The 24,247-nt window shown below is 43.8% G+C and overlaps 1 protein-coding gene across 10 annotated transcripts in view; it reads right to left on the bottom strand.

The window, feature by feature from the left end:
• Window positions 1–471: 471 nt before the first annotated feature.
• The window catches only part of ncor2 (nuclear receptor corepressor 2), a 99,940-nt gene continuing 76,164 nt past the window's right edge, over window positions 472–24,247 (bottom strand). For 3 of the 10 annotated variants that reach the window (XM_030059428.1, XM_030059430.1, XM_030059427.1), the window contains exons 23-47: window positions 23,689–23,736; window positions 23,154–23,318; window positions 22,746–22,882; window positions 22,148–22,298; window positions 21,751–21,861; window positions 21,169–21,272; window positions 19,553–19,703; window positions 18,722–18,871; window positions 18,482–18,574; window positions 15,877–16,094; window positions 15,235–15,580; window positions 14,549–14,767; window positions 14,019–14,267; window positions 11,732–11,884; window positions 11,329–11,631; window positions 11,001–11,178; window positions 10,375–10,871; window positions 7,672–7,811; window positions 7,192–7,373; window positions 6,564–6,680; window positions 5,930–6,072; window positions 5,744–5,797; window positions 4,793–4,999; window positions 3,889–4,068; window positions 3,426–3,616 (exon numbers count right to left, since the gene is read on the bottom strand). In XM_030059428.1, the coding sequence (XP_029915288.1) occupies window positions 3,426–3,616; window positions 3,889–4,068; window positions 4,793–4,999; window positions 5,744–5,797; window positions 5,930–6,072; window positions 6,564–6,680; window positions 7,192–7,373; window positions 7,672–7,811; window positions 10,375–10,871; window positions 11,001–11,178; window positions 11,329–11,631; window positions 11,732–11,884; window positions 14,019–14,267; window positions 14,549–14,767; window positions 15,235–15,580; window positions 15,877–16,094; window positions 18,482–18,574; window positions 18,722–18,871; window positions 19,553–19,703; window positions 21,169–21,272; window positions 21,751–21,861; window positions 22,148–22,298; window positions 22,746–22,882; window positions 23,154–23,318; window positions 23,689–23,736 (4,487 nt within the window). Of the gene's footprint in view, window positions 3,617–3,888; window positions 4,069–4,792; window positions 5,000–5,743; window positions 5,798–5,929; window positions 6,073–6,563; window positions 6,681–7,191; window positions 7,374–7,671; window positions 7,818–10,374; window positions 10,872–11,000; window positions 11,179–11,328; window positions 11,632–11,731; window positions 11,885–14,018; window positions 14,268–14,548; window positions 14,768–15,234; window positions 15,581–15,876; window positions 16,095–18,481; window positions 18,575–18,721; window positions 18,872–19,552; window positions 19,704–21,168; window positions 21,273–21,750; window positions 21,862–22,147; window positions 22,299–22,745; window positions 22,883–23,153; window positions 23,319–23,688; window positions 23,737–24,247 lie in introns of all 10 variants that reach the window. The other 7 variants (XM_030059429.1, XM_030059432.1, XM_030059434.1 and 4 more) reach the window with 7 other exon arrangements.

Here is a 24,247-nt window from a genome sequence, read left to right on the forward strand (position 1 = left end):
ATCAGCTCATGTGGCAACTGACAAACACGACAGTTGTATCCAAGCAAGGCAGCAACGCCTCACTGGAAACGTTGAGCTTTGCCACGTTTGGTTTATGTGCAGCGTTAAACAGTACAGCAGGCTGCACTGTCTGCTGTCAATTTTAGCACCCAAATCATTACATTTAGACGGACAAAATGCCACGTATCTTATTCCTGTACTGGTCACTGTGCCATCAGCTGTCAGACAACTGGGGTAACCATCAAATACGGGCTTAGAGCACCCACTTGTGGTGACTGCACTCCATTACCTTAGGCCTACTAGGAACTATCTTACCAGGCAAAAATGAACATCAGAATGTCTAACATACTGTATACAATCAGCGAATATAATCAAGACTGAATAAAAACAACAGACGATTTTCAATGGCAATAAGCTTTTTATTTAAACATTAAGGCAGTGTCTTTTTTGTTTTTCATTTTTACACTGCTATCCACAAAGCTTGCTGGTGGGCATGTAGAATTTAACCGTGTGAATAGTTTTTTTTTTTTTTTTCTGTAAATACCAACCTTGAAGCAAGCCACATAAATATTTACATCTCTTCAGTTCTATATACAATCCTTGCTATTATACAGTGGGTTATAATAAAAAAAAAATGCACAATATGGTTGAACAATGTACTGTTTATGTCAATTCCCCATCCCCCCACCCCTTGGACAGTCCAGGGAAAACATCACCGATCAAATTTGTTTCTGTGTTGCTTTGAATGATTATTTTGATTACAAATGAAACATTTATGAGTAATGCAGACAGACATAGGTGCAAGAACAAAAAGAAATCAGGAGAGGGGTGTGTGATTGTTAAAATTTCATTTCAGAGTACTTAAAACAACTTATTAGTCCAACATCATGTTGAGGGAACACCTGGATATGGCTTAGTCTCTTTCCCATGACATTCTCAACAAATCTCACCTGAATATACAGGTGAAGAGGCCTTGCCTGGTGAGGTTACAAACTCTCCATCGGTCTCCACCTTTACAGATCGGAGCTAAAACATGGCTGGGATGAGCGGTGTGTCAGCCTGACATGGTGGATGCCTCACCGTCGACAGGCAGGATGAAGAAAAGAGAGGAGGTAGTCCGATAACAGTCATATTTGTTTATGACCAACTAGTCTCCGCTGTGACAAAAACTGGACTGGAGCTAGAGAGGTCGAGTCTCTCTTAAACTGCTCAACAGGTCACTTGACTGCAGTCCCCGGGACAAAATCTGCCCCTGCTTGTACAAAGTCACAAGCCATAGACATTCCCACGCACCCCATCAGTTACAGAGAGGTGGCCTTTAAAATACTGCAAGTAAAACCTAAGCATGTCAGTATTACATCCAACTACCCCGACTGCCTCTGCCTGAAACTCAACATTCCCTCTAGCCTGTAAAAACACACGCATGTATTGAAGTACACTTTAAGTACATCATAGTTGTCGAAGTGGAGGAAGTATTTCAAACTCGATGCAGGTCTTCATATTGGATACACAAAAGCCTTGTGACCTGTGCTGTCACACGACCCTGTCTGGTTGAGAAAGAAACCAAATTGAGCAGAACAGTTGGGGCTGTGATGAATTGGGAGGGACCAAAAAAAAAAAAAAAAAAAAAAAACAACGCACATACACACAAAAAATAATAATAATTTAAGAAAAGAGGACGTTTCATTTGCTATGTTTTAAACCTTCCCTGCGTGGACATGTATAAACCCTGGCATGGGGAAAAAAAAAAAAAAAAAGAAAAAGAAAAAAAAAAAGAAAAGAAAATTTGTGCGTCACTTGGTAACTTCAGTACTGTTTATGTAAAATAAATGGCACTTAACACTAGAAATCTCGTAACTGTACAAAATCTGCCCAGATAAGGAAGCCGAGTGCAGACCCGGCTCCTCCACTAGACAATAAAAGGTCAGAGGTCACACCGTCACAACAGCTCCTAGACGGGATTGTAGCAGGCCAGCTGAAGCCAACACTGCCGTGGACCAGGGGTCATAGAAAGATGGCTTTTATTTGTCACCTCTTTAATGCAAGCAAACTCCAACTGTGATGTTGAGGAATTTGCCCTGAAGCAGCTTTAAGGTTGGTCTCCACCTGCTCAAAGCAGCCAAGTCATCGTTTCACTCAAATGTGATTGTCGCTTGAGTGTGGGAGCACTAAAGAATAAAGGTGGCAAGACCAAAATAAACTGATAGGTTGTTAGAGAGAGGAAACCTCCACAGTGGGATTTCTATGCTCTTGTTGAGTCCATGTTTTCTTTTTCCTTAAACCGGCCCCGAAACACAGATTCTTAAAAATGCCATTGTGAACAGATTGACAACTAAGTGCTTAACATCCAAAGAACAGTTTCAACAAACACAGACATGGTTAATATAAAAACAGTGAGAAAGTGTCACTTGTCTCAGTGCCATCCATCTGGCAAAACATCTCTCTCCCTCCCCTGTGGATGCCTGGAGACAACATGCCTTCGCTGCACTCCGAGACCCTACCTAAAATACGATGACATCAGCAATGAACAGCATGTTTACCCTGTAAACCAATGACGTGACCCCCACCCTCCCCGATAACAACCCTCCCCACCACCGCCCAAAAAAGATATATTGTTGCAGAAAAGAGACAACAAATGACACCATCAAAAATTCACCATCAGAAATGTACTAAAGGTCTCGGCTCACTTTCAAAACACAGGACTGGACTGACTGGATTTAAAAAGGAGAAAAGAAAGAACCAAAACAAGAAAACATGATGATTCTCCTCCCGTCCCTCGCGTGTTATTCTTGTAGTGGTAGCAGTGCACAGGCCGCCTGCACCTGGAGTCCGCTGTACTGGGATGTAGAAGGGCATGGGACTGCCAAGAGCGCCCTCCACTCTGAGAGCAGATCTGAGGTCGAAATCTGTCTCGAGCATCCATCACGAGGCTGACGGAGCTCCAGACGAGACCAACAGCACAAGCTCAGCATCAGCACCGAGTCCCTTCTACAGACTGTAAGCACACTAGAGTAGTACACCTGAATGGTGCAAGGTCAACATGTCCATATTGATAAGGCCAGTGAGGAAAAATAGTAAAATAAAAAAAAGTGATTTGTCCTTTAGAGTAGTCCTGGAGTGAGTGCATAACACATAAGCGTACACACATTGGCACACACACGCACACACACTGAGCAGCAGTGTTCCAGCATGTTGGTGCTTGGCATCTCAGTTGTGTGAAAGGAGGAGGGGCCACACAACGCAATCCTTGCGACCGATAAAGGAAATGCAGAGTGGAATGGTGCGGGGAGGTGCGCATATGCCTCGGTGAGTGTATGCTTGTGTCAGCGTGTATGTGTGTGTGCGCATGTGTGTTTGTCTGTGTCTGCAGCAGCGCAGAGGTGGTGGACTTGTTAGCGGGTGCTGTTCTACGGTAGCATCTCGGGTCACTCGCTGTCAGACAGCGTCTCGTACTGAGAGCAGAGCAGAGGCTTGGGCTCCTCTTCCCAGGATCGGCCCTGTCCTGGTCCCGAACCCTGACCCTGCGCCCCTGGTTGGCCGGAGGAGGGGGAGGGAGCTGACACCATCCCGCTGGGGAACCGCATTGTCAACGGGTTGCATGGGTAGGGTGTTGAACCTGCAAAAACAAGAGCCAACACACTTGTTGAAATGTCATAAAACTGACATTTTCTTATTCCCCAATAAAACTATCAAATAAGAATTTGCTCTTGTGCTATAAGACCTGTTTCTTTTTCTCTGTTTTTTTTCTGCTGGTTCTCCAATGAACTCTTAGTGACAGTTAACTTAAGTTACATTGAAAGTTTATGTTGTAAAATTAGGAAACAACAACGGATTACCACATTAAATCAGTTTCACATGAGCACGTCAAAGTCACAAGTGATTTTATACCTGTGGAGGAGGGCCGGTCTTCCCAAACCCGGTTGGTGAGGGGAGTTCGTCTGTTGCAGTCTCCCTCTGAGTGAACTGAAGAAACAGAGGAGGGTCTCTCCCCCCCTGACAGGCCTGGTCCGGGTGACTTGGCCTTCCGCCCATTGGAACGCCCACTGCCCTTGGAGGACTTCCCCCCACCTGCAGACAGAGGTTGCAAATTTAAACCTAAATTCCAATTTTAGGTGCATGCTGGTGGGATAATTTACAGGTCTCACTTACAGGAGGACCTGCTCTAGTAAAACCACTCCTGTTCAAACTGGGGTTAAGATATACTTAAAATAAGGAAAGGGATAGTTCAATTGTTAAGCATCTTCCTTAAAATATCAACAGGATCAAAAAGTAACATGGGATACTGACTTTACTTTATTGTCAAGTGAAACCTGTTTATCTAAATACTTTCAGAGTCTTCAACATCTAACACTGAGATCATTTATCTACAACAGCACCCCAGGCTGTCATCTGATGATGATTATATGCTTAATGTGAATGACTCATCTTGTGTAATGTCCTACACAGGATGAGTCACATCTCTCTGATTAATTTACTGAGGTCTCACTGTATCTACCATTCGTATATGCTGCTTGTGAGATTTGTAATTAGTAAAAGTTTTTTTTTATATTGACAGTTACTGGAATAGGTGGATTAGTCATGTTCACTCTAAGCACATTACATAGGCCCCAGGCAAAAGCTGTGCATTGAAACCCTGAAGCACAAAACTGAGAGAACAGTATATGAACATATTTTCTTTTGGAAATAATTATTGTCATGAGCCAAGTGCAATCTGCTTCTGTAATGTGAGCTGGCACAGTGAAGAGCAGGATATATTGTGATGCAACAAAAAGAGGGTTTGGGGATGTCACACCTTGAGAGAAAGAGTCCTCGGTCCGTCCGTCAGCTACAGGCATAGAGGCAGGCACACTGGCAGCCATGGGGTTCAGAGTGTTCGATGGTGAGCGCTCCTCGGCCTGGTCATCGTATTTTCCCATTAGGGCTTTTCTTATAATGGCCTCCAGGCCTATTGAGTTACCAGAGGCTTCTGGAGCTGGGTGGCTGCGGATGCTCACAGGTCCTGAAAAAAGAAGGTGGATATGAAGCAAGTTAGAGGGACAGAAAAGTAAAGACAGAACCAGAGTAATCAGAGAGGATGTAAGAGATAAAAAGAAAGGCAGCAGAAAGGATATTGGGATAGAAGCAGGATAATGACTGTCTCTTTGGGGTGACACTACTGAATGATATGGTTCTGTGACTGAGAGGAATATAAAGACTGGGAGAAACACAGAGACCAGAAAAGAAAAAAAGCAGGGAAAAAATGCAAAGAAAACAAAGAAAAACACTGATTGAGAGCAGCACAAGAGCCAAGAAAGGAGAGGTGAAGAATGAAACAGTCAGCACATCCGCAGTGTGGGAGGGGCCAATGCATTTGTGCCAACGCAGCTTTCAGTCTATCAGTGGCCATTATATGGGTTAGGAGTCTCCAGAGGCTGGCCAGAGAGGAGGAGGTAGGGCTGAACTTCTCTAAATAACTACTGTTCTCTCTCTCTCTCTCTCTCTCTCTCTCTCTCTCTTTCTTTCTCTTTGTCCAGTGAGTGGCTACTGCCCTACAGTGACCCAAACCTTGTTCTTACTACCTATAACCTGCCCAAACACACTCTGTAGACACAGTGACCAAGGGAGGTATGACCCTGTTTACCCTTCACTCTGCACACATTCACTACAGGCTTACTAAAACATTTGCACAACAAAAGTGTGTTATGAAAGGCTGTCTTCTCACTTGTCCTCTCCATTGATAATTTATGAGGCAGCTAAATCTTACCTGCAGTGGTAGATGCTGGCATATTGAAGATCTCTGTTCCAGGCTGACCAGGATCTGAAAGTGTGAACATGGTTTCTTCATAAGAGCCCATTCTTTGTTAAATCACACAAGGCTTTAAAAAAAAAGCTAAAAAAAAAAAAATGATGCCCGCTCTGCGTGAGATGGAAGTGGTGAGATCAGACTTACTGAAGTCGCTGTCACTTCCCACCACAGTCATCTTTTTGATCATCTCCTGTTTCTTTGATTTGACAATGGCAGATGTGTTCTCAGTCAGCTTGCTGAAGAAGGCCGGGGGCTGTGAGGCGTTGGGAGGTGAACGGGAGCCCATCCTGTAGGGGGAAAGCACAGAATGCCAGGTCAACATACAAATACTAATCTAGCACCCAAACATTATGCAAAGGAATAATCACAAAAACTGGAGAAAAAAAAAAATAATAATAATAAATAAATAAAAATATTATGACCTGACTGGTGGTGCTCAGTTCTGTACATGTGATATCTCAATGTGGAAATTCACTCTGAGATATGTAACTTTATTCAGGTTTGCACAACTTTAAGCGTTTTGCTTTCTGTTTTTTATGTAAATTCAGTTTCCTTGTCTTTGTTTATTTAACATAGTCGGATGATAACTGGTAAGTTAGTCACAGAAACATTACTGACTTGACTTTGATTGTCAAAACTTTGCTGTGGTAAACCTCCTCCATGTGGCACGTAAGTATGCCAATAAAACCCATGAGGGTAATCTGCAGCTACCCCTGGATTATATGTGAGTGACATCTAAACTGTTTGTGTACAGTTCTGTGGCTGTGTGAGGTCTTACCCTGGCTCTCCCTGCTCGTTGGGGACTTCTGGTTCAGAGATGGCTCCAGCAGGAGACACCGGTTCAATGCCATCATTAGAAACACTGACAGGCGATGTCTTGGGCTGAGGGGGAGACCTTGGGAGAAAACACAGACACACACTATAGAAGCAACCAATAAGATGGGGCAAGGCCCGTGAGCCATGGTCTAAGGGTGAAAGCGGTGGCCTGGTGCCGGAGGTTCGCCAGTTCTATCCCCAGATCAGCAGGAAAATGTGGGTTGGTGGAGTGAATGATCAGCGCTCTTCCCTCAATTAATACACACGGCCTTTGAGCAAGGCACTTAACCCCCAAACAATTGCTTCAGTGGAGCGGCTCAGTGGCCAGCAGTGCAGACTGTGGTTGTACTGAACAGCTCCCTGATGTCAATGTATGGAACTGTATGCATGTGCAGCAAAATGTTGTTGAAAAAGTGCATACATGCTCAGCTCAAAACAGTGCTGATAAAAAAAAAGGTTGGAAAAAAATTCTAACAATAGAAAGCCAACATTCAACACCATAATATTAATGATATCGCCCAAGCGACAGATGTAATACATTTGTTCCTCTGAAATCATCATGTAAAATAGAGATGCAATACAGTTCTTACCGGTCTCGGTTGCGTTCTACCCCAGGGCCCTCTGGAGTGTAGCGGGACCCTTGGGCAGACTCCTGGGAGGAGGGTGGCAGCTGAGGGGCACTGGGTGGACGGGTCAGGTCCAGGACAGGGGAGCTATGGTAGTTCTGCTCTTGGTGCTGGCTCTGCCTGGTGTAGTCTTTAGTTATCACCTCCTGTTAGCCATAATGACGCATTCACATCACACACGAATGGAAATCAAATTCTATCTGCTTTTCTGGTCCAAGTTTGAATTTAATTTACTTCAATCACCAATCACTAGTACAGCAAATGTACAGGATTTTGTGTTGCTGACATTGGTGCTGCTAATACACATGATAGAAAGACAACAAGACAATGCACTCAAAGAGTATGTGACATTAGAGGGAATACTGTGCACAACTGGGTAAACACACCAGCACATGTCATTGTGCTGTTGAAGTCATGGGTATCACAGCCTTTAAATGGACTTACACTGATGTGCTGGGCCAGGGTGACCACCCTCTGGCTGCCTGTAACACAGAGGGACGGGGGCTGCGGGCCCGGGGACAGCCTCTCCTCTGATGGAGGCCGGTACAAACCATGCTGCTCTATGGGACCCATCTTCTGTTGAGCTGAGAGTTCAAGATACACCCAGAGAACACACACACACACACACACACACACACACACACACACACACACACACACACACACACACACACACACACACACACACACACACACACACACACACACACACACACGCGCGCGCACACACGCCCCACATACAAATGTAGACACGTACAATAACATACACAATCCGGTACACAAAAAAGACGAAGAGAAGAAAAAGAAGGAGGAGAAGAGAAGAAAAGGGGGCAGGTTAGTTTTATATTCTATTTGAGGATAAGTTCATGAACTCTACAATATACTGTTAATAACTTGCATGTTTCAAAAATGTCTATCCATCCTTAAGGACTTAGAGTTGGCACATCCTTTAAACATTTCAAGTGGTATCTACACATAAAAGCTCAAAGGGCAAGTTTTCCTCCTAAAATGCTATAAATATATATGACAGTGCTGGATGTGACAAGCTACTTCAGATCTCAAATGACTTATTTACAGTGCACTCTGCTCTAAGGATAGACCTCCATGTGAACCAGCAAGCATAACTTTGGCAAGAAATGGCCCTAAAATTGACTGCTTTAGTGTTTATGCCTCAAACATGAAAGAAAAAAAAAAACTGAAGAAAATGGCCACTTTCTAACTCATGTATGAAAGGCCACTGTCTGATATTGGACAGCTAAAACAACAAGTAAGAAAAACATTGTTTCATAGACAAGCAGGCTTTGCAAGAAAAAACAAAAGAAAATGACACCTAATGAATGCAGTGTTCAAGCACTCGAAATGGACCCAGCCATTCTCAGCCATATGCCATTATTGTTCAACTTTTCATCTGAAGATATTCAACCATCATGCTCTGGAGAGCGCCGCAAGCCCATTTCAATATTCTCTCCTAATTTGTGCAAGATTAGTCTGCGTGTGTTTTCTTACAATAATTTGCACTACAGTACTCATCTAAGGAGAGCGTGATCTAGGTCCAGCATGGTAAAGGACTCATTTACTCTATAACCTGAGGAGGAGAGTCTCCCAGAGAGACTACAGACTGTCTTTTATCTACAGTACAAAAGAGACTCTGGGTCCATTTCAATAACAGCTTCGATGGACTGCATATCTCTTTTTATAGTCACTGCTTGGTGAAAGCATGCCAATTGCAGGGTGATGTGCTTTCATTAAGGCTTTCTATGAATATCATATCTGTTTTGAGAAGCATGCTACATGTAGACTACTCTAAATTTAGGAGTATATTACCCCACAACACTCAGCTGAGCTCAGCATGCAGTCACTTGCCCTACAGGCATGTAAGAAATAAATAAATAAATACAGATGTAGTACATAGCTTGACAAGCAGAACACAACAAAACAATCACACTCCTAATGATGGACAACCTCTCAGAGGTTTGATTGAGAGAGATGTTTTGAGCATTTGGCGTATGGAGAAAACAAACAAAACAAAACAATCATCATAAATTACAGTGAGGCGTAAATAAGGACATGCAGAGATTTGGAGGCCAGAAGCTGCAGCATCCCCCTCCCCCTGGATGGCTGAAATTTTCAGTTCCCCAAAAGTGTTGGCCCTGTCTCTCGCATATCCCACCCTCGTCCTGTGCAACATCGGCGCTGTCTGGGACCCCTGGGAGGCTGTCTGGTGGTTGGTGAGACTTTTAGTAGATTCTCTGCTCTGAAAGGCTAATTTGGCATACTCGTCCTTGTTATTCACAACGATATTTATTTGAAGAGACTGTCACTCTGACTGTAAAGTCACCTCATTATTCACCTGGGTTGCATATGGTCACTGTCCAAAGTTCTGCACCAGTACAATGTGTGCAACGTGTCTGTGAACTTAACAGAAAATATAAAGGAACGATAAGGTACAGACTACCCAAATAACCATGTAGTACTAATACTAATGTAAAAGTACAAATAATTCCAGAATGAAAATGTTTGAATTATAGGGATACAAAAGCCTCTCATAATTAGAGCTTACGGATTTGCATAAATCTGTAGTATTAAGTGGTAGGTCTTTTTAAGTGCATAAAATGAGTTTAATATACAAAAGTTAGCGGCAGACATTGGGGGGGAGGAGGGGTGCCACATGTTATATTCAAGTCACATCCTGAATGAAAAGAAAATGAAAATAAGCAGCAAAAGATATTCTGCCTTAATGTCCCACCAGTTTAACTTCCGCAGAATGACACCTTAAAGGGCACCTAGGATCTTGCTCTTCTTCATGGAAAATCAAACACCAACTGTGTTGAGTTGGTTGCCATAATAACTTTAATAATCTGCTCCTATCAAGCTTGCCTCGTTTCTCTTAATCTCAGACAGAGTAATATCCAATTCGTCCAGGCTAAATTTTTAGTTTTCCAGAGGGAACCCTTGGTGGTCTTTAAGTCTATAACAAAACTGATAGCTCCATAAAATAGGAAAAAGCAAAATAGTATAGCATCGAAAAAAAAAAGTCAATGAATTGGACTGATTTGATAATGCCAACCACCACAGCGTGCAATAGGCCACAGACGGACGGGGGAGGGTCTGGGTGATGAGGGGACCCTGGGATCCAGAGCGTCTTACCATCAGTGGCGCTGCTGGCAACAAGCGAGCCCGTCTCTGGCATCCCCGTTTCACAAGAAATTTGACGCATGATAATCGCGTTTATGAAGTTGGCCGCAGTCATGGTGGTCTTACCGAGTGCTCGGAGCTCTTGTTCCTGAACGGACACCGGTTTGTTTTGAGTCTTTTCCCTACTAGGTGTACCGCTTTCTCCACGGCCAGGGGGGTTATCCGACTGGGGGGGTAGCAGGTGTGGGGGTCGGCCTGGAGCCAGGGAATAGGACCCTGGGTAAATTCCCCCTGGGCTGGGGCTGGACAGCTTGGGGTCAGATTTACTGGAGGGCCCATGCTGGTCCTGAGCGTGCTTGGGTAGACCTCCCCTGCTTTTGCCTCCATCTCGGCTCAGCTCTTTGGCTCCACTAGAGTCGATGCCAGGTGGGTAACCCTCAGGGGGCACACCTGTCCTCTGGAGGTGACTGGGGTAGCCTGGGTAGCGGGTTGACCCGGAGGGCATGGACCTGGCAGGCAAAACAAAACAGAATCAGTAAACATGACAATCAAGAGGATGTCCTTTCTGCAGCATGCTCATTAGGCTTGGCCTCACGTTGAGAAATGCCATAATGTTTGCCCTTGTAAACGCAGCTTACCTTAGCACAGAGCTGGAGTGTTCGCTGACTGAAAGGCTCTTGCCCCCAGTGTTGTGCAGGACACTGGGTCTCTGCTGCACGCTCTCCTGGGTGCGAGGGGACACTGGGGAGTGCTGGTGGCTGTATGAGTGGGAAGGCCTCACACTGCTACTGCTACCCCCTGAGCTGTGCTCTGTACCTAGGAAAAATGAATATAATCATCTTTAAACTACAATCCTTTTGAAATTATATGTATACATTCCTCATGCACCATATGCATTGAGTGTCGCTGGTATTTCACTTTATTTTGAAGTCGTTTGCAAAATGTAAAGTGAAAACTCTTCCACACCTGGTCTCCAGATAGGGGCGTGCTCCACATTTCCATGAGATCCGCCCTTCTCTCTGTCCCGCTCTCTCTCTCTGTCCCGGTCCCGCTCTCTGTCCCGGTCTCTTTCCCTTTCGCGCTCTCTCTCCCGTTCTCTTTCACGGTCTCTCTCCCGGTCCCGTTCACGCTCCCTCTCCCTCTCTCTCTCCCTGTCTCTGTCTCTCTCCCGGTCCCTCTCCCTCTCTCTGTCTCGCTCACGGTCTCTTTCACGCTCGCGCTCCGCAGATGAGGGCGTGCCTTGCATCTTGTTTATGTGTGAAGAGCCAACTGTGCAGGAAAAGAAAAAAACAGAAAAAAATGTTCTGTTAAAGATCAACCAAGGTACAAACAATTGTCTCATGAGTGAGTTTGCTGGTGTGGGCTGTACCGGGTGAGATGGGGGAGGTGGTGTAAGGCGTGCCAGGGAAGGCGGTGCTCCCCCCAGGGATGTAGGTGATGCGGTCCATTGGGGAGCCAGCTGCCCCTGCAGAGGGAGGGACCAGGACAGGTAAGTGTGGCACCTGAGACAGATCGATGATCCCTGGGAAGGAGAAGAAAAGGAGGGTAAAGACTACAGATCTAACTGCTGATCAACCAAGGTCAGCCAACGGCCCGGCGTATGCAGCTGTATGAAAGTGTAATGCTGTGTTCACATACAGGTTGGAATTGTGAGATATCGGTCAACTGCAACAGGAAACTGCCTTGTTTTTGCCACAGTGATTTTGATACAAGAGTCAGTGTTTGCCCTATGATTACTTGCAGCAGCAGTGCACGTTTCACAGGGGATCTCAGGCTTACCTGAGGCCAAAATCTCCATGTGCACAAAAACAGCCATGTCTGAAACCTGGGGAGGTCCAGCTGTTTTGGATTCCATCCATCTGTTCTTTCCGTATGCATTGCTAGCTTTGTCATTCCACTTTTCTCATTTTATTTCTGTACCTCCCTCTCCTCGTGATTTACGCTTTCCCCCTAAGCCTTTCCCTTCCATTCTTTCATCTCCTCTAATTTTTCATCACTTCTGCTCTGTCCTCTCCTTTCTCCATATCTCGCCCCCACCACTCTCTTCTTCCTGATATTGCTCTCCCTGCGCCTGTTTTACCAGGCTGGGTTACTGATGCAGGCCTACATTACACACACAAAGTTGTAAGCTGCACCAAGACCCCTATGTTTTATAAAGTGGCTTACATTCTAATAGTAAGATAGCTTGCCACATCATGAAACAGTGATGAATTTTTGAAGTGACTTCCTTTACATAGCAAACACTTATGAATTTAAAGCTCCTTTCATTCATATGTGTATACAGCCAACCATGAGCAAAGCATTCCTGCAGATTAATTAAAGCATATAAGCCAGTCTCAAGAACACGTTAAAAAGCAGATCTAAAAATTCAAATGAAGCATCTTAAGTGGCAAGAACCAAACAAGGTAATCAGAGAACGAATCGGAACTCTCTGATTTGTTGATCATCTATCCCTCTCTGACAAGCTGTTTCCGCTGAGCTACTATGTGACTTCACAGCTGCTAATGCTGGGGAATCAGCTTTACCTTGGTAAAGCTGATATTTGGACCAGAAATAATTTCATCAAAGCAGGGAAACCCACATTATCGCTAAGATAAGAATCAGATTTTGTAAGAGTGAGTCGCCTTTTCAAAATAGTGGAGTTCAGGTTGGAAAAGTAAACTCTGTTGTCCTATACCAATGAGAAACCAACCTGGGTGAACTAGTAGTGCATAAAATCTAATTCTGGTTATTCATATTTTTCTGCTGTACAGGGAAAACACCTTGGTTCATGCTTGGTTTGAGGTCAAAAAGAGTCTGAAACCACAAATGTATCAAAAGTAGCAATAACCAGTGATGTGTGATGAAGCATGACTACCTGCACAGAATGACTACCTCACAGTCACGCTCAGTTACATCAGTGGAATATAGATAAGTATGTCGACAATTACTGGTATGAATAAACAGTATCGGAAATAGCACTGCTATTGATAGAATCTTAACCATTGACCACTGACCCTATAATACTGTGGTTTGCAACATCTCTGCTTTATTTGACTGGGCGCAAGCATCTCAATAATTCAATAGTTTTGCGTCTCTTTAAACTAGCATTGATGTTTTTGTTTTTGTTTTTGTTAGCAGAAGTTGAAGTTCACAGGGAAAGTAAATGAAACCTGGGCAGTGCTAACCCAGCTGTCATTCAGTTTCACTTCCTTATATGAGTAATGGCTTTCAAAAGAACAACCTTCTGCTGACTCTAAACCCAAATGGTTTAATTTGGCATACAAATTAACACAGACTGATCGTGATGAAGGTTTCAAACAAATTACTGAGTAGCCTATGCGTGCCAAAGTTTTGATATAACAGTGGTGTGACAGATTCAGCAGTATATGTGCACTCTCTTATTGAGGCTTTTAAATATCTGGTCTTAACTACTGTGGTAGAGGGCAAGCTTTTGGAAAACTCAACTTCGTGTCATCAAGTTCTATGTGCAGGTGCATAAGGCGGCATTTACAACCAGTGCTGGCAGACTTTACCACTGTTATTCTATTGAAAGTAAAAACACCCATTTTACCATGTACATTAAACAGCTACAATATGAATGCAGCATAAAGCAAGTGTGTGAGTGAATGCATGTGTGTGTATGTTGTGAATTCTGCGCCTGACATGAGCCTTACCGCGTGGGGCTGCAGAATAGGGCAGAGGGAGGGGCTGTTCTCGTGGAGAGAGGCCCCTCAGCATGTCTGAGCGCTGGGCAGCCATGGCAGCAGCTGCAGGCCACTGGTGCATTTGCTGGGAGGTGATGTAGTCGTTGAACAGCGTCTGGCGGTTCTCCAGGGCTGCTGTGTCAGGAAAGCCACGGATCAGGTAGGGGTAAGGGTGAGGGTAGGCCGGGTTTGGGGCTAGGTGGCGAGGCAAGTAGTAGGCTGTGTATGAAGAGTAGGAAGTGTTTGTCATTCATATAGGACCAAATGACTACAGCTTAAAATCAGAACACTTACAATTATGTGGTTTTCAGAGATCAAGGGTGACATTCCCTTTCCCTTTTATTTATTTATTTTTTTTCACATATTTTAATTTTGTACATACATATTTTATTCATATCTCTGTGTTAAAACCTTGGTTGGCTATAATGTGCTGCAACAATAACCCATTTCCCATGGAGATCATTCAAGTTTCACCTAATATAATGTGACTGTGGTCATACCTGGGTCAATGTGGATGCCACGGGGCAGTGCTGCAGGATCGAAGGCAAGGGGGATCTGTCCCCGGTACACGTCTGCAGCTCCGAGACCCTGCAACAGTCGCTCATAGGAAGCCAGAGAGGCCTGCTGCTCTGCCACACCAGGCAGGGGGGACTTGGTGGCACTCATCTCTCTGGGGGTTGGTGTGGCCTTACGCTCCTGAGGTGGATTCTTACTCGAACCTGACGTGAAAGGATCACAACAGCATATTTTAGAATTTTCTTATCTTTTCACCATCTGGTTAAGGTGCAGGGTCACTTAGCAATTATGATGCCCCTGGAGTATGTATAGTACGGCATGTAGGTATCCTTCTCAAGGATATTTCCACAGCTACAGCTGTACTGGGAATGTATTTTTATATCATACATATTCTGCATTCATTTATTTCCTTTGCAAGCTCAGCTGCTGTTTGTACACTCTAATTATACTGTAAACTCTAGTGAATAAAACTGTAAGCTGCATGTTTTTGTGCGCCTCACTTATTATATTCATTTTAATATTTATATTTAATTTTTCTACTTTATTGCTACAACAACAATTTTCCAATAGTGACAGGGCAAGTGTAATGTCATCCAAAGACACTGATGGTTGCATTAAGGGGGAAAAAACCTAGACAAAAAGCCATAATAAATACAATTTCTTGACCCACCATCATGCTGGCGTTGGCTTGTCTCCCTGGAGAGGGGTGACCCCCGGTGAGAGGGCCCAGGGTAAGGGGCCCTCAGGGACCCTTTGTCCTCATAGCCAACAGGGCTATGGTGGGACTTGCTTCCCTGCTCTGGCCCAAGTGTGAGAGGTGAGGAGCGGGTCATGGAGCTGGGTGTGCTGACCACAGCGCTGGGCCGGCCTTTGGGTGGCTCCTCGTAGCGGCTCCTCTCAGGACGCATCTCCAGGTGGGAGGGCATGCTGTGGTAGGAGCGTGGTGAGCTGGCGATGATGGAGCGGACGTCATGTCGTTTTCCTGAACCAGCTGCCTCCTGCTTCATGGGAGTGCTCTAGAGGAGGAGTGCGACAGGGATGAGTCAAAACCCTAAAATGTCGAACTCAGTAGGACTAGAGAGACATAAATCGACCCATTTATTGGTGTGGGAGGCAAGGCAAAGCGGAAAACCAACAAGGAAAATGAACGTTACATGGATACACGCTCACAGATTCTCTTACAAACCACATATGTTAAGATTGTCAACGGACGAAACAAACAGCCATCTACTGTTTTTGCTAGCTTGTTCTAGCACTTTGCCATGTCAGAGTCAGATAGCCTGTGTGTGCATGTGTTCTGGTGGCCATTAACCTGTGCTATGATGCCCTCCTTAGCAGGCTGTCTGAGCTCTTCCCTGGGAATGAGGTGGATGGAGCGGCCGGCCTCCTTCACGGTGGGGACCATAGCCTCTCGGCCCTTCATTGGGTCAGAGAGTGAGCCGGGCCCACGCGGTGGGGAGCTCTCTCTTTTCATCTGCTTAGCCTCTCTCCTCATGTAGCCGTCCTGAGGGTCCAGGTGGCGAGGTATACCTGAATTGAAGACAAACATCAAACTTCAGCAGCACATTGGACCAAGTATTTTTCCTTTATTGGAGGAAGCTGAGAAAGAGAGACAGAGACAGCACAGATACATGAGCAAATGTTTTGGTAAGTCTTAACCAGCAAAGTTCTGGTTAATGAAAGTGCGGATTTTAACTACTAGGCTACATTATATCTGGGCAAGACAGGACAATATAAAATCAATATTAATATCAATATGAGACAAGGGTTGGAGCAGTATACTGTTTTCACTGTATGCCATTGTATGAAAATTGAAGGTTATCATACCATCTATATTTTCTTGTTTGCAGTATTAAACTCCATGGTATTGCTATAATAACAAAAGATGCAACCAGACGTCAACTATCTGTTTTGCTGTACACCTTGGAAATTCTTATAATCTCACCAAAGAGTAATATCATGACCAAAATATGACCTTACGGAGATGTCATCACAATGTTATGTATTGGAATCTGCATTTCCTTTCCTTTTCCTTTCCTTTCTCACCTGTCAGCTGGCAGTGTGTAGTTAAACATATACATCCACCAAAGAAAATGTCAGGCAACGCTGATATTACTGATCTCCATCTCCCCGAAAAAGAAACTAAAAATAGCAGTGTGGATTACTTCAGATAACCCAAAAGAAACAGGAGATAAGTGTTTCTTCACCGTTTTTTGGTTCATTATCCCTTAAAACAAACCAGTGCCTACTTGTGACCCCTGTCACAGGTGGAATATGCAGATTGGGGAACATTTCACCTAAAGAATGACCACGTGTTTGCGTTGTTTCATTCAATTATCAGAGGGTCACATTTTAAACCTATTTGGTATTTCACAAGAAAACAGAAAAAAAGAGAAACATAATTTTGCATATTAGAAGTTTGAGAACCACTTTTTGAGAGGATGGAAATCCAGTTTGTTAAAAATGTGGGTGCAAATTGGCTGCCAAAGGAGGAAACACAGCAAACAAACTTGCCCATCTTTCCTCCATGCAGATCAAGGATTATGTCTCAACTTACTTCAATCCCCAACAACAACAACAACAACAAACAAACAAAACAAAAAAAATTGCAAACCGTCAAACTTTGATAAAAAAATGTGCCACAAAAATCATTTTCCATATCCCTGCACGGTACATCAGACTCTCTTTCACACTTTTTTTTTTTTGGCATTTTCATTTAGTAGTTAATCCAACATGCTATAGTGCTAACATGTAAACTAATGCTCTATATAGCATGCTGTAGTTATGTGCTATTTTTTTTTCAACACAGGAGCCTTTTTACACATACTTCTATTTAATATGTTGTAAAAGTATAATAAAGCTTTTGTTCGACCAAACATTCTATTTTAATTCCTTAAATTGTTATTGCAAAATAATAACAGCAATAACAACAACAACAACAACAACAATGATGATAATAATAATTGTGTAATACCATGAAAACTTGATATTTTTGGAGACAGTTATCATACTGTGAAAATCTCATACCGTTGAGTCCCTATGTAAGTCTCCCAGTGTCTCTCCCAGCAGAATAAGGTCTTGAGTAAGCTATTATCTGGTTGCTTAGAAGAAAAGAGCACTCCTTTCTTTGTGGCACTAAGCTCTCACACACAGTATGATAAGCAATTGCACCTTCAAAACTAGAATAGAGCACTCAGAATGCAGATCTTCACCAGGCGTATCTCCCCTTTTCCGGACCATGGGCTATGTGCTGAGCAAAACTTGAGACTCAGCAGCCAACTGCATTGCCTAAAGTTTTTCTAATTGCAAAATAAATTACTGCATATGTCTAATATAATACAGATCAGCATAAAAAATTTACCGGAAAACTCCCAAAGCCTCTGAAGAATAGCTGCTTCTTGTCTATGTATCAATCTCACTTTAATACAAGCATTATACCAGTGGTCTGGAACCAATGGTTCACGAGCAATTTCTGGCTCTTTGTCAGAAGTCACATGGATTTCAAGAGAAACTCGGTTTCAAAAAAAAAGAGCATGAAATAAAATTGTACAATTCAACCACTACTGCTAGGGTCTCTCTCTCTCTCTCTCTCTCTATTTTAACTATATTATCTTGGAAGTCCTACATTTAACATTAAGTCGAATTAAGACTGAAGCTGCTGCAACACCTTTGCAATTTTACCATTTTTCACTTTTCATGCTTATCTCTATGCATACCTCACCCACTCAACCATGATGTGTGAAAGAAATGTTTTACAAAAAGCTGCTTCCTTCTGTTGAGTTACTAAAAACACACAGGAGTCAAAGAAAGATTCAGGTTGACATAAGAATGCTCTTTATGCCATCACTCTAAAATTTGTGTCTTCATGGCTGAACAGAAGAATAAAATCCCTGTACTTTACAGAGGAGTGGCCCTACCTTGTGAGATGGAGCCGCGGATGTGGTGAGCATCCTTGAAGGGTGTGTGGTGTGGGCTGTCCCTCTCATGAGGCATTGCTCGACCAATTAGACCTGAGGAAGAGGTGGATGTATAAGAATTTAAGACATTGAAAATATAAATATTTTAATTAACAATGACAGTGAAATGTCATTATACAAGGGTTGAAGAGGATTATATGCAGCAACACACTATGAGAATGACAAAGGATTTCCTATTACCTTCACAGTTGGCTGCAGACAGTGAGTCCCTCATAGGCAGCCCTCTGGATATACCACCCTCCATAACATCGTAAGGACGCTTCAGGCCAAGGATCTCCCCAGGCTGGCCGGGGCCACGGCCCTCCTCTTTAGGGTTCTGAGAAGCTGGGCCTAAAAGTTATAAATGAGGTAATGCAGAGATAGTGTTACTATACGCAGGTAAACAATAACACCTAAGATGAGCTGTGATGAGCTGTGCATTAATTTGCAAGGATGACATGAGGTACAGGGAAGTGCAGTGCGGTTGCCTCCACCGACTCCATTCCAGGTGTTGAATATACAGTTAAGCAAGACTTGATAAAAAAAAAAGCCTTAAGTCCTAAATAATGTGTTTTTCAAAGTGGGGTCTCAGGGGGGGCTTCCAGGGGGTCCTCAGCAATATGAGGAACAGTTTAATTTCACTTTGGTTTAATGCACTAGAAATTGCTCCAATGCAGAAACATTTACATTTTCTTCTTTCTGGTTTAATCTCACCAGTATTTATCAATGTTCAAGTATGACATCTAAACAAGTTAACTCTTTGGAACTTGTGCCAATTCACTGGATTACTGTCAGATTGCTTGTGTTTAAATGCTTCTACAAGTATTTAATGCCTAACACAAACCAAAATATCTCTTGATGTTAGGGTCCCTTTAGGGCAAAATCACTTCAACTAGGGGTTGGAGGCTTATTGAAAGTCAACTTGGGGTTCTAGAACATGAAAAAGGTTGGAAATCCCTGATTTAAGACACTCTTACTCAATCAGAATCAGGTCACAGCATAAAGTTTCTGCAGTCTAGCTGAAGCACTCACGGTCATATGTGAGAATGTGTGCACCGATGCCCTCATAGACCACATGGACTTTTGACAGCGCCTCGTCTCGCTCCCTCTCGGCTCGGCTGGGACTGTCCTCTGTGATCAGACGGGTTATGGTTCCCTTGTACAGCACGTCAGCTGGTGTGCCCTGTGTTAAGGAGAACAGAAATGAGGGCCTGTAGTCTATAATCTCATGGCACAGCCGACAGCGTTCTCTGGATAATAATATCCACTATCTACTTTCATAGAGCTTAGGGCATCACATGGGACTCCCTCAGAGAAAAATGGGGTCTCTGGAAAAAGTCCAAACTTGATCGTTATTTGACATGAAAAATCACAGCTAGTATCTTTTGGACTGCAGTGAACTGATTTTCACTGACCAGATTTATTTCTGTCAACATGAGTCAAACTTTTACACTGTCATAAAGTGTACTATGTAATATGCAAAAGACATTACTTTGATATATCATGGGTATTCTCAAACTTCAATATTGCAGAAAAAGTGCCTATAAAGGAAAAAGCACTTGTACTCCTGTTGCTGGATTTTATGCCAATGCAAAAGGTTGCTCTGAAAAATAAAACACAGCGCCAAGTATAAGCGGAGGTGCTTGCCTGCTTGCAACCTGCTTGCCAACAGTTGGTGACATTGGGCAGCAGGTTTTGTCAGGACTGAGTCATATCACTTGTACCCCAAGTGTGAGTCATATTTCCGCCCTGCTTGGTGAGGGTTTATGTAAAGGGAGGCGGGGTGACAGTGAGAATGAGGAGGAGGAAGGACAAGTAATGCCTAGGATCACATTTCTTGTCTGTTCATAACTGCTCCTTGCAGAGATAGAGAAGGCACTGGATAAGGTCAGGGGCCAGGCCACAAGTCTGGGAGAGGTGGGGGGCATCTGCTTACAGCATCGGATGGCCATGACCAAGGAAGTTCTCATTTACTATCCAGGAAGTGCAACACTGCCTTATCTAAGTGCTCTCTCTCTCTCTCTCACATGCACAGCAGTCTACGTAGTAGCGAGCTAGACAAACAAATGAGCTCTGCCTCTACAACAGCACTGATTATATATGACCTTTTCCACGGTTATCTATCCTGGTGGATAACAGCCCCCCCAGCACCCGTGCTCTCTTGTTGGCCGGTTGGCTGTGGTATTACTGTGAGGCACATTAGTGACCGGGCTTAGCCAGCGTCCAGAGTAAACAGATAAATAAAGGAGGGAACAGACGTGGTACAGTGTGTACCTGTTGCTAGGGTGACCAGGGCCAGTCAAAGCTGTGGTTATGTCACACAGCAAGGAGATCCTGCAGCCACAGCACTTGCCTGCCTCATGACCTCTCAACACTGGTCTGCTGCTTCTCTATTTCATCATAGGTGCACAAATCAACAGCTCAGTGAGACAAAGTAAAGAGCAGAGATGAGACAAGGACCCTCAGCCAAGCCAAATAAAAGGGGCAAAAAAGGCAGGAAAACAGTATCTCCCTTTAAAAATGAATGAAAGCTGTGCCTAAAACAACTGAATCTTGGGGGGAAAACCTGAGAAAACTAATTTTTGCATACTCTGACAAAAGACCCAAAGGCCTGGACTAATCATCATCCGTCACTGCTCTACGTTTACCTGAGTGATGGAGCCCCCTCGGTGGGAGACTGAGGAGTCCTGGTGCACTCTGGTCCCTGGGATGCCCTTAGTGATACTACCCCCCTGGACAGCTGGAATGGACCCTGTAAATTTAATACAGGATCAGTATAAGACAGAAATTCATGCATTATAATCCAAAGTGTCTAACCATCCTAAGAGTAGATAGAGTGGAGCCAATCACTCCTGCAGTGTTGGTACCATGCTCTACCCACAGAGCTATATAAAACAAGCGCTATAACAGAAGCAACAAAGATCATTTATAACATTTATAACAGGAACCAAACAACAGCAGAAAATGTGTCAATTAGTGTAATTTCCAGTAGTCAAGGCTATTGTTCCTGCTGTTTTCTTGCACATCTAATCCAGTCACACACTTTCATGCCTGCCCTGTTGAGGTAGATCTGTTTCTACTCAACCAATCAGCATTAGGCCCTAAATTGAATCAGGTGTGTAAAGTAGAGCTGGAGGAAAAACATGCAGAAAACAGGGTCCTTGAGGACACCGAAGGGAACCCCTGAATTAATGGATGTGGTCAGAGAGTAATGTGCAATTGTGACCCACCACGTCCAGCAGCACCATCATGAGGCGTCCCCTGGGTCGACAGGTTCTCAGCCTGGGAGGATGAGCTGCGAGGGGACAGCTGCTCCTGCTTTACCACAGGGAAAGGACCTCCTGTACAGGGAAAGTCAGCGTGGGAAAGTAAGAGAGAGGGATTCAGAGGTCAGTGGCAGTGCTAGGGAAAATCGAACTGAACTGACGGTTAAGTACATTTTTAATTGACGATTTAGGCACTTACACAAAGTGACATGACAGTGAATACAACAGATGAACAATCTTGAATATCATAATAACCAACATTACACCAGAAATAAAAAAACATTTATGTGTGTGCATGTGTGCGTGTGTGTGTGTGTAACAAAGGAATAACTGGCAGTGCTAGAAGTAGAGGGAAACTCACCAGCAAACCAGAGCTGGGAGTGTTCCAGCCACTCCAGACACTTGGACTCACCCACTTTCCTCTGATCCATCCAAGACAAACCAATTGGTGTGGGGGGAATCTTCCCATGGTCCAACCCATGAGCTGGGCTGTGCAACTGCACTGGGGTGCCCTAAAGATCAGAGAATTTGAGTCACAATGTCAGTGTGAAAGTGCCAGGAATTCAATTTTCAGGATTTTTGTAGTTTCTTATCAACACATTCCGTGACCTTTCCATTAGTATTCCATGCCCTATAGTGCATTTTCCATCGAAAATGTTTGACTTAACAAGCACTGTTCTTCTTAAGTAGCTGAACTGAATGCAATCTGCCTTGTTTTGGCACCACAACATGACAACTACAACATGGTACTGATAAACTTAGGAAATTTGATAATGGAGGGAATTATTTCTTTAAAACAGAAACACCAAAGCTGATGTCCAACATGTCTGAAAAAGTTTACATTTTTAGAAACCATTCAAATATTGGTGAGGATGTATCATTTTCTGATAATTCAAGTGCTATGAAGCACAATATTCAGATTTCAAGACTTTTCTTTGGAACAGCATGTGCTGCTATACCTGTGTGATGGAGCCCCCTGGCTTGTTGGAAGAGATGAGAGGCGGCGGCTCTGGCATATGGAGGGGTCTCACCGCTGCCAGCCTTCCACTGTCCTGCTGCAGACCAGGGGGCGCAGGGTGGCCTGCTTGCTGGAACGCTGATGGACACATAGTGAGAGATTAAAATATGGCCCTAACATGTAATGGGTGCAGTCAGTGTTATTTTTAGTCTAATCTGTTCAGGGTGGTCATTTTCTTAATATTCACAAACTGATTAAAAATTAGTGAGGCTGTATTCAAGCTTTTTCTGTTTGTTAGTTTCAATTTAAATTTTACAAGTGACAGTGAACTGAACCCAACACTGCAACAAGTGCAGATTTCTAAGGTGTGGAAACAACTGAATATGAAAGATTCGAGCGGTAGACTCACAGTTGTAGTGCAGCAGGTGCTGATCATGGCTGATCTTGGCCATATCTCGTGGGGAAAGGGGGTAGGGTGAGGGGACTGGGCGTCCCGAGTTAGAGGCCCTCGGGTCATCTGGGCCCAATGTCTGCTTCTTGACATCACCATGAGGAGAGAATGCCCGGGATTTATCTGCAACATCAATACATAAACCAAATCAGTGCCATAGCAGCACACTCAGCTAGACAATTACTGAACCAGAAAGCTGTCCTTTGGCCACTGCTAGCTCACCGCCATCATCATAATCATCACTATCATCTTCATCATCATCATTAATATCCATGAGCAAGGAGCACAGCCAGGCAGCATCTGCACTATCAACCACACTACTCCACAGCCAGGCTGACATCACCATTGATGTTAAGAGGACACACACACACACACCAACCCACTGCTAATGTTTAGTGTAAAGTTCACACAATAAAACCCATCTAAGGTGAAGGAGCTGTAGTGTGGTAAAGGTGTTATGAGCAGGGAGGTGAAGGGAAGGGGGTGAACCTACGTAATCCCTGAAGGAGAGTCTGTAACCATCTCTCGTTGCCCTCCAGCTCTGCAGGGATACAAACACACCGTAGCTCATCACATCATCACAGAATGGCTCTCGTTCTCACACATACACACACATAAACACTTTCCTAAAACCACCACATGGTGTGAAATTATTAACAGCTGCAAGCCAATTGCTAGAAAATACTGACTGTAGCATAGCAGGTAAAAGGACTTTGGCAGTGTCTACATGGACAGATATTTTTGAAAATGCAACTTTATTTCAGTTTGAAAAAAAAAAAAAAAAAAAAAAAAAAAAAATGTCCACAAGGAAGCCACGGATCACAGTGCACACAAGAACAAGAACAAGTCCCGGTTTATGAGCACCTGCACAGAATCTGAGGAGTGACTGGAGCATTTTTTGACACTCCTGAGTTTCCAAATTGAACACAACTGTTCAGAAAAACAAGCTAAGTTGTTCATATGGACTAACATAAAGGCAGCTCTACTACTGATTGTTACATATGACTAAAAACTGATAAAAAAAATAATGAGGACTGTTATGGCAGCTACAT

The sequence above is a fragment of the Myripristis murdjan genome, chromosome 9 (genome assembly GCF_902150065.1).
Source record: "Myripristis murdjan chromosome 9, fMyrMur1.1, whole genome shotgun sequence".
Taxonomy (NCBI): domain Eukaryota; kingdom Metazoa; phylum Chordata; class Actinopteri; order Holocentriformes; family Holocentridae; genus Myripristis; species Myripristis murdjan.